The 11,080-nt window shown below is 36.4% G+C and overlaps 1 protein-coding gene across 1 annotated transcript; it reads left to right on the top strand.

Moving 5' to 3' along the window:
• Positions 1-2,363: 2,363 nt before the first annotated feature.
• On the top strand, positions 2,364-3,168 carry LOC124920849. Its single transcript, XM_047461420.1, has 3 exons — positions 2,364-2,495; positions 2,588-2,758; positions 2,857-3,168. The coding sequence occupies exons 1-3, from the start codon at positions 2,364-2,366 to the stop codon at positions 3,166-3,168; spliced, it is 615 nt and encodes a 204-aa protein (XP_047317376.1).
• The last annotated feature ends 7,912 nt before the right edge of the window (positions 3,169-11,080 follow it).

Below are 11,080 nucleotides of genomic sequence, written 5' to 3'. Positions count from 1 at the left end.
TTAAATCTCATATTTTTCCATTGGGATTGGGTAAGGACGAGCCTCGACTAGACCTACGTTTATGTCAAATTAGAGGTGAGGCCATAACATAACTAAAAATGGATCCCAGACTAGATTATAACCCAATATTAATCCATACATCCCACCACAACCATTTGATCCTCTAATGGAGAAGATCTATCGCCTTGAACAAAGTCTTTTCACCTTAGTAGTAAGTCCTAAGCATAGCCCAAAAATTATACAAAATAGCAAGAAGTTAACACAAAAATAAAAAACGTTGCATAAACTATTGCTCCAAAGGTAAGTGGATTAGAGTCAATTCTATTTTTTTTGTTTGAATGATGACTAATAAGGTTCATTTCGAACAGGGGTGGAGGCTACGTCATTCAAGTAACAGAGATATTTTAAATTCAGAAATGCGCTCACAGTTCCTATATGTGGAAGAGACTTTTAGTGTTCATAGGAAATTATTTCTCATCAAATCAAGTAAGTTTTTCCGAAGCTAGAAAGAACGAACCAAGAAGTGGTGGTCCAGTCACTTTGGTAGGGGATTCACGATTGATATTCCATAGCCTTTAACCTGAAAATATAAAACAAATAGACGGTCATTTTATGAAGGATTGTGATCCCTAAATTCATGGGCATTCTTGGGAACTAACCCGCTTCCCATTAGTCAAGAAGGAATCTTCCACGAATCCCTTGGTGGATAAGTCCGTCCGACAACTCAACAACAATGCAAAATTGACTTTCTTGTTTAGTGGTCTAATCTATAGTTAGGAATGTGATGAAACAAAAGACCAAGGATGCCAATGAATCAAATAACTCAGTTCGTTAGACGTGACACCTTTGATTATGCTTAACCCTCTCAGGCTCCCGTTGTTTCATTTGACGATATAGGTCCTAGGAAAAGAAGGTATTAGATGTATTGTTAGTTCGTGCTGAGTCTCCTAACATGCTCAATAACGGAGAGTTATCTAGGGACTTCCCGACCGGAGTGTTAGGTTGTTCTTGGTCTTGTTGGAATATCTTTGGAACTCGGCTCTAAATAATCTTTCGTAAAGCCCTTCAAACCCTTATGTGCCTGAAGGCGGCCTTAACTAGAGACATTAGTGGCATGTGATACACATAGAAAGTATTGCAGAGACAAGCTGACTAGACTCTTACCGAAATTAGTAATGAAAGAGGAAGTCATTGTTAGTAGTAACGACTTGTCACGATTCATTGGTTCATCCCTGAAAGGAGAAGAAATGTTGGAATGCCAACAGACATCTATTATTGAATTCACCTCAGCCGATAGTACCCATTTGGGAATGTCCAGTTCCAAAGTCACTAAATAGGTAAGTCGTCAATCCCTAAAACGGACTATGTAATGTTATTTATCTGTTGGTTTACGAGCGGGCAAGCATTTTATCAGAAGTTTCTAATCTAACCTTGTGTGATTCACATACTCGGGCGGGTGCAGGGCGGATGATCTTTAATCGCATTAAATTTCAGCTAACATATCTTTTTCGTTTTCCCTAAATTCAAACTCTAATATCACACAAATTCTTTTACTATAGTATAGGCCTCCGTGTCCCTTCGCCTATAGGCAGCGGAGCCTCGTGCTAGGTGAATCCATTACTGAACATGAGATTGTGCTATTCAATATGGATGTGGCATAATGTTTTGTTCCTCGACGATCAGTGTTTTCCTCCTCGGAGGTTCATAACCTAATGAACGTCTTGTGAAGTTAGAGACTCAGTCGACATATTCGTCTTAAGCTCTAGTTCTTCTTCCTTTTATTTCTTAACTTTGTCATTCTCATCAAAATTGTGTTCCTCAAAAATGTGGAAGATCCTCATAAGAATTGTGTTCCTCACAAATGTGGAAGACTTTAGTATCATCTTCGAACATGTGACTATCTTGCTCTGTTGATTTATTATTTTTTTATTTAGTTCATAATTAGTTTAGTTAAACTTAGTCTTATTTTTAATTAATCGCTTATTCTAAGTATTAGACTTTTTCAAAGTTAGTTAGTTTACTTTTCAAGTAATGGATTAGTGCCTTAATATTTTCCTGATTTATAGGTTAGTTGATAATGTTATGTGCCTATTAAAGGCCTGAACTATAATAATATCATTAAGTCTTTTTGTTGGTTTAAAGTAGTTTTTTTTATCATTTGGTATCAAAGCCTATTTTTCACCATCACCGAGAGAGAAAAAGAATTTCGAGTTGCGGTTTGATTGAAGAAAATATTACACGAACTTGTGTCTACGTTGAGAAATAGGTCGTGATCTTGAGAAATAGGAGACGAAAAGGGAGAGTCAAGTTTAACGAGGTTACCCACATTCGACAGGCAACATTACGACCATTGGAATGAGCTGATGGAGAATTTGTTGAAGGCGAAGGGATTGTGGGGGCTAATCGAACGAGGGGTTGAGGAGCCGAAAGAAGGGACAACGCTCAACCAGACGCAACAAACGCAACTCGACGAACTAAGAATGAAGGATTGTAAGGTAAAATATATCTTGTTCTTAGTCATTTTAGGGAAATCAAAGAGCTGATTTTGGACAGAAATACATCCAAAATTATTTGGGAATCCTTGAAGACAAAGTACGGGAGTAATGAGAAGGTCAAGAAATCGATGTTGAATACCCTGCGGAGGGACTTTGAGCTTCTAGAAATGAAGAACACTGAGTCGATTAAAGAATACTTTTCTAGGGTGACGGCCATGGCAAACAAAATAAGAAGCAATGGGGAGGTTACTCCAGACTCCAAGGTTGTTGAAAAATATTGAGAACTCTTACTGAAAAGTTCACGTATGTGGTAATATCGATTGAAGAAGGTCGAGACACAACTACAATGAGTATTGATTAGCTGCAAAGCTCACTGGCTGTACATGAACAAAAATTCAAGAAAATGAATGTGGAAGAAGATCATGCTTTGAAGGTTGAAGAAACTAAATATGGTAGTGGAGGAGGTCGTATGGGGTCAAGAGGAAGAGGTCGAGGTAGAGGCAGAAGTTTGGATAAAGCCACTGTTGAATGCTATAAATGTCACAAATTAGGGCACTTTCGTTTCGAATGTCCAAGTTGGGACAAGGCAAACTATGCAGAGGCAGAAGAGGAAGAAGAAATGTTGTTGATGACACTTACTGAATTAGAAAGCTCTGAAGGGAATATGGAATGAATAATTGACTCTGGATGCTCAAACCATATGAGTGGCAATAAAGCTTTTTTCTCTCAACTTGATCATAGCTTTAGACACACTGTTAAGTTGGGAAATGGAGTAAGTTTGGTTGTAGATGGGAAAGGAAATGAGAAAAATGTTAATTTTATGTACTAAGTTGGATGAAAATGTCAAATTTGTTATTTAAATTGTAAAATTTTATTTATATATACAAACTTGACAAAACTTATCAAATTTGTTAGCTTAACAGAATAAAAAAAATTAACGTTAATTTTGATACGTGTAATTGATGACTCAGAATTTATATTATTTTTTAAATCCAAATCATCCTACACATGTGTATATAAATTAAAGTACAAATTATGAGTTAATTTTTTAAAATTCAAAACCCTAAATCTAAAAATTGACTGCAGCTAAATCTCTCATCTCCGATCAACAGATCCGTAAATCTCTACAGCCAAGAAACACCCTAACCAGCCCTCCGATTAACAGCAATCACAAGCCTAAACCAGAATTGAAAGAGTTCATCTCCTTCCTTATTCGAACAAGGAGAATCATTGTCAACCGACGATCTACAGCAGATAACTCTATTTAAGTTGAGAAATTTGATTGAGTTCTTTTACTAAAGCTTTATGGATGGACTGAATCGCCTCCAAGTTTTAAGGAAATTTATCTGCCTGAAGTTCAGTGGAAGCAGATTTAACCGACGAAATGGTAGCGAGGAGTTTCGCTGCAAAAGCTTCCATGAAACCCCTATTGTGGCCTTGGATCCATGAAATCGTAAGAATTATGGGATTAGGGTTTTGTTTGATCTTGCTGACGGCTTTGAAATTGAAAAGTTATTTTTGAAAGGGATGAACTGAGTTTATTGGAATCCATGGATGAAATCACGAACATATGAATCCATAGTTCTTCTATGTAGAGAAGACTAACACGACAAGTCATAATTTTTTCTTTAATTTATAAATAATAATAATATAAAATACTAGTCATCAATTTGACATGACAAAAGGTTAACTCCGTTTAATTTTATTCCGTTAAGTTAACAAATTTGACAAATTTTGTCAAGTTTGTACACATAAATAGAATTTTAAAATTTCAATAACAAATTTGACACCTCCATCTAACTTGATACATAAAATTGACAGTCTTCCCGAAAGGAAATACAAGGTTAATTATGGGAAGAGGTAAACAAACCATTTTTAATGTGTATTATATTCCTAAACTACAGTGTAACCTACTTTGTATGGGACAACTCCAAGAGAATGAAATAACTATATTGGTTGAAAATGGGGAATGTAGACTATACCATCCCGAAAATTGTTTGTTCTTTTTCGCAAAAATGGCAAAAAACAGAATCTTCAAGCTTACAGCCAAGCCAATTTTTGGAAAAGAAGGGAATGCACATTCATAGGAGATCTGCCATCAAACTGTGACTGAAGAAACTACCCATTTATGGTATTGCAGATTTGGACACACCAGCTATAAAACCTCCAAATCATGCAAACTAAGGGTATGGTTGAGGATCTGCCTACTGTGAAGATTCCAGAGAATAAGTGTTTCCACTACTATGTGGGAAAACAACCCAGAAACAAAATACCGAGGAAGAGTACTTGGAGAACATCCAGAAGATTGGAACTTGTTCACTCTGATATTTGTGGACCAATAGCACCAACCTCAAACAGTGGAAAAAGGTATATTCTTACTTTTATTGACGATTTTTATAGAAAAGTTTGGGTATATTTTTTAATGGAAAAATCAGAAGCTCTAGATAAATTTAAAGTATTTCTAGCTCTAGTTGAAAGAGAAAGTGGTGAGGTGGTGTCAATTCTTCGTACGGATAAAGGTGGTGTCAATTCTTCGTACGGATAAAGGTGGTGAGTTCACCTCAAAAGAATTTAATATTTTTTGTGAAATGAGAGGTATCAAAAGAAATTGACAACTGCTTACACTCCCCAACAAAATGGGATTGCTGAAAGAAGAAATCAGACAATTATGAACTCAGTTAGATGTGTTATGTCAGAAAAAATGGTGCCAAAAGGTTTCTGGCCAGAGGCTGTAAATTGGTGTGTACATTTGTTAAATAGAAGCTACACTACAGCTCTTGAGAATAAAACCCCTGAAGGAGCTTGGAATAATAATATACCATCTGTCAAACATTTTAGGGTATTTAGTTGTGTAGCCTATGTACACATACCAAATCAAAGAAGAGTTAAGTTGGATGATAAGAGTCTGAAATGTGTCTTGATTGGTTTTAGCAAAGAATCAAAGGGTTATCGACTATATGGTCCTAAGTCAAAAAGGATGATAGTTAGTCGAAATGTTGTTTTTGAGGAAAAAGAATGATGGAAATGGGATGAAGATGAATATAAAGATGGAGCAGAACATGAATGGAATGATTATGTGCCTGAATATGACTCTGAAAATGAGGAAGTGGAAGAAGCTATTCAAACTGGAAATGAAATTATACTTGCTGATGTTTCTGCTGTTAACACTCCCAGTAGCTCCAATAAAGACTCAAGCTCTAATGAAGATTCAAGTGACTCAACTGACTCAAGTCTTACTTCACTCGAAAGAAATAGAAGAGTTATACTTGTTGATGTTCCTGTTGTTAACACTCCTCGTAGCTCTAGTCAAGATTCAAGCTCTAATGAAGATTCAAGTGACTCAATTGACTCAAGTCTTACTTCACCTGAAAGAAATAGAAGAGAAAACAGAAGGACTCCCACATGGCTTCAAGACTATGTCAGTGGGGGTGATATTTCAGCTGATGAAGATGATGTAGCCATGTATATAGAGCTGGACCCTTAAACCTATGAAGAAGCTACCAAAAGCTTGAAGTGGCGTATGGCTATGAAGGAGGAAATTCAATCAATAGAAAAAAAAATCAGACATGGAAACTTATGGAGCTACCAAAGAATGCTAAAAGCATTGGTGTTAAATGGGTTTTTAAAACAAAGATGAATGAGCTCGGTGAGATTGATAAATGAAAAGCATGGCTAGTGGTAAAAGGATACTCTCAAAAACATGGAATTGATTATAATGAAGTTTTCGCACCTGTGGCAAGATGGGACACTATGAGACTGTTGATTGCAAAGTCAGCCCAACAAGGATGGAACATGTATCAGATGGATGTGAAGAGCACTTTTCTTCATGAAAAATTAATTGAAGAAGTTTTTATTGATCAACCACCAGGTTTTACAAAAATAGGTGAAGAACAGAAAGTGTACAAGCTACTGAAAGCATTGTATGGCCTTAAACAAGCACCAATGGCATGGTATAATCGAATAGATGGTTACTTTACTCGAAAAGGCTTTAAGAGGTGTCCATTGGAGCCTACCTTGTTTATTAAAAATGAATAAGAAGGAAGATTGGTAATTATAAGTCTCTATGTTGATGATTTGATAATTACTGGGAATGATGAATAGTTGATTAGAGTTTTTAAGGAATCTATGAAGAAAGAGTTTGAAATGACAGATTTGGGAAGAATGAAGTTCTTTTTTGGTGTTGAGATAGTTCAAAGTGATGAAGGTATATCTATTAATCAACAAAAATATGCAAGAGAAATTCTAGCAAGATTTGGGATGATGGATTGTAATTCTGTTAGAAATCCCATTGTTCCTGGGGCCAAGGTTGAAAAGAATGAAGATGGAGTTAAAGTGGATTCTACTAGCTACAAACATATGATTGGAAGCTTGAGACCTCACTATGACAAGACCAGATATCATGTTCGTAGTTGGTTTGGTGAGTCGATATATGGAATCACCTACTGAACTACATCTGAATTTGGTTAAGAGAATAATCAGATACATCAAAGGGACAACATGTATGGTCATTCTTTATAGAAGAGGAAAATTAGAAGAATTGATTGGATATACAGACAGTGACTATGCTGGAGATGTGGATGGCAGAAGAAGTAAATCAGGCTATGTTTTTATGATGGGAAAATGAGCAGTAGCTTGGTCTTCCAAAAAGCAACCTTTGTAACTTTATCCACTACTGAAGCTGAATTCGTTGCTGCAGCTTCATGTGTTTGTCAAGCTGTTTGGATGAGAGGAATCTTAGAAACACTTCATCACTTTCAAAAGAAGAGTGCAATCATATTTTGTGATAATGTGTCCACTATTAGTTTGTCTAAAAATACAGTGCTACATGGGAGAAGCAGACATATTCATATACGTTATCATTTTATTAGAGAGTTGTCTAGTAAACGTATTGTGGAACTCGTACATTGCAGGACAAGTGAGCAGGTTGCAGATGTTATGACAAAGGCCTTGAAACTTGATACATTTGAAGAACTCGGGTATAGGAGTCATTGATGTTAAACTAGCTGCTCATGCAATCTAGTTTAGGGGAGGAATTGTTTATTTAGTTCATAATTAGTTTAGTTAGACTTAGTCTTATTTTTAATTAATCGCTTATTCTAAGGATTAGACTTTTTCAAAGTTAGTTAGTTTACTTTTCAAGTAATGGTTTAGTGGCTTAATATTTTCCTGATTTATAGGTTAGTTGATAATGTTATGTGCCTATTAAAAGCCTGAACTATAATAATATCAGTAAGTCTTTTGTTGGTTTAAAGTAGTTTTTTTATAATGCTCAACCTTCTCGTCACACTCTAAGCTCAGACACCTTCGGTCAAATCCTTCTTTCGTTTTGCTTCTCCCGGTCGTCGAGCCTGATCGACTAGACTTTTTTCCCTACTACCTGACCTCTCACTTTGTTTTGTTTTTCTTCTGTATTGTCATTTGAATGAATACACCCGATTGGCCCGACTTCTTCAAATGACGCAAGCCTGGCGTGAAGCAAAGGGATTAAAATATCTTTGTTTGTTGAGAATGAAAGAAAGTTCTTTAAAAAAAGGGGGTAACATGAAGTTCTGCTCAGAGATCCAACAACTTGAGCTAAGACTAGTTCTGAAAGAATTAAATAAAAATATTGTTTTAACGGGCCTTAGCATCAAATCAAACATCTCCATGGCTCCCTTCAAGAGGATGTTTATACGTCTCATTTGAAAGGAATTGGGCATTTTCCAACCGTGGTAAAAAGGCAACAAGCACAAATGAGAGGGACATCACTTAAGAGCTTAACTGATGAGCTCATTTTGTAAGTTCAATCGAAATAAGTTGTTAATGAATTTTCCATGGAAGCAGGTGTTTTTGGAATAAAAGCATGCCTAATTTCTTTATTTATGAATGTCTTACATAACAATGAATGATGTTCTTTCCCTAACTAATTTATCCCCAGGTGGCCAATAGGTGCTAAGCGAAAGCCCTAAATAGGAAAAATTAGCTATGAAAACTTTCTATTCGTAAATCTGATCTTTCCGAGTTAAGTAGTGTTACAATCACCTCATATTAATAAAAAAATTTAGAGACAATATATGAGAGGAATGGAGAAAAACTCGTGATTGGTGTGAAGGGGAAGATTTGTGACTAAGACTTATCTTGGAATACCATGAGGTTGTTCCAAAGATCAACTCTTTGCCCTTTACATCTTCATCTTTTCTTTATCCCAAATTCATTCTTCGATTAATAGACGAGAAAACAAGAACGTCAACATGAACATGAAGATGTTGAGTGTCGATCCTAATGAATCATCCTTTCCATGGAGGTAACTCTTTTACCTTTCGACTCACTTCGGCCTCTTCCGATGTTGATGCTGAGAATCTCCTTTTGTTGCACATAAAAAAAACCTTGTTATTGAGTCTTTCTTTTGGCCCTATTATGGGGCACCCTGTGGGCTGACGCACACCTAAAGTTATTAATTGAATTTCTTCTCTCCTGTCTTATATCAATCCATTAATTAAGGATTTTGTTCTTATTAAACCCCCTTATCTCTACCTCATTACGGTCTGTGTCAGTGATAGTGGGGTAACCCCTATCAGTTTATAAGCAAGGTATCTTTTGGTCAGCCGTGTTAGCCTATGGCTTCTTATCATTGCACCTGCTTTCAAAGAGAGAGTTAACCTCAAGAAGTGATGTCGTAGACACCAGATCAAGGACATGTGAAAGCTGAACACAAAAATAAGAAGAATGTTGAAGAAAAGATCAAGGACATGTGAAAGCTGAACAAAAAAATAAGAAGAATGTTGAAGAAAAAATTGATCTTTGACCTTGCCGTCAAGAACTTCGTCTCATTTCCTTACTTCTTCGTTCTTTCTAATTCATTGATTGAGTTGGAGAGACTTTCACTAACTGAATTCATCCATAAACTTATACTGCAACTTCGTAACCAAAGCGTCATGACAACATCCAAGGGTAATTTTTGGTTTTCTTAAGCGCTTAAGCATGTGTAAGTCTCAACGAGCTAGCCACATAAAAGAACCCAGCCTTATCATATGTTTATTGTAGGATTAGACATTGATATTCGTGCCTACTTCACTGCAACTAGCATGATCATAGATGTCTCCCATCCTACTTAAATCAGCTCTCGTACAAGCAATTGACAAATTTCACATACAACATAGGCATCAATAAAGCCAAACAAGTTATCTAATTTATGACCTTCTAAATGGCTATATAAGACAACTTGAATCCTCGACTGAATAGCAAATGTTTACTCTTTTCGAAGGGTATTCCACAAGTTGTCATGTCTCTACCCCACAAAGGTAGTCCAATCGTAAGAGTCGGTTTAAGAGACCAAAATGTCACGGGTTCAATTTAATCTAAAAGAGCTTTGAATTTAAGCGGGAGACCATGTCTGTGAGGTGTCATGCTAGTTCTCCTTTAATTCCAAAAAAAATTGTCATGTCTTACCTGTGCTCATGAATATCTGGAGTCACTTTCTATTCCAATGAATATCTGGAGTCACTTTCTATTCCAATCCATTAATTAGATTTATATTAGTTAGTGATCTCAGACTTACTATGAGTTGTTGACATCAATATTACTTTTGTGGACTGAAGAAAGTGGGCTCAACGAGAATAGGATGGTATCTGAGAGAAGCAAGGGCCAACCTCTTTCATACTGTTATACAGACATTTGGTTTAAAAAGTGTTAGTGTTACTAGAAAATGGGTTATGATGTAGATATTTCGAGATCAACAATATAAAATATAAAATAGTAGAGTATTTTATGGATCACTGTAAAGATCTACTAGGGGTCTTCTAAGATACTTCCAAAGACGCATAGTTCACAGGTTCTACCACTACATAGCCCAATCGTAGTCAAAAGAAGAGTTTGATATTACAAAGGAATATAGTGAAGCCAAGCCATATAATATAAAGGTAAGCAGCTCAACTAGCAATGGTAAACGGTAGCAAACATACTCTATCTGTCGACGATCATTCCTCTTTTCTTTCTACCCTGACCCCAAAAAACATAGCCCTGGCCAATGATTCTTCCGTTAGATGATGTTTAGGAAATGACAACTGAGTTCTATTTTGGATTGATATTTGGACAGAGGACCACATGTTTTCAGCTGACCCGCCCTAGCTGTCTTGTAACCCTTCATCTGGTCCAAGAATCCGGCCTTCTCTTATGATCGTGAGGTCTACCAAACAATATATTCAGGCCAGGTTAGTATAAATGTACAACTTTGATCAAGTGAGAGTTGTGATCACCACAGTGGCCACAGTATGCTTGCTTAATTGATCTGTTTGTCTGTTCCACATGCGCTTTGCACGCCATTCACTAGCTCCTCTTATTCTTTGTGAAAAACTACTATAGAAGCTTTGAAAGTTTTCCTTGTAAGCTTCGGCGAAGGGAAGGCACACAAAGCAGTAATTTGTTTGATATTCTCTTTAGTTGCGCAGTCATGAAAGTTATTCACATTATCCGATCTCTAGGTAAACAGAAACCCAAGCCAAGATTGCTTTTACCCTGTCTCCCGAACAATCTCATACCCAAGCCAAGATTGCTTTTACCCTGTCTCCCGAACAATCTCATATGAGTTTATCCGTTTTTGGTAGTTT

This window comes from Impatiens glandulifera, chromosome 1 (assembly GCF_907164915.1).
Source record: "Impatiens glandulifera chromosome 1, dImpGla2.1, whole genome shotgun sequence".
In the NCBI taxonomy this organism is placed as follows: Eukaryota; Viridiplantae; Streptophyta; class Magnoliopsida; order Ericales; family Balsaminaceae; genus Impatiens; species Impatiens glandulifera.
The sequence above is the reverse complement of the archived record's forward strand: the minus strand, read 5'-3'. Positions and strand labels throughout refer to the sequence as shown.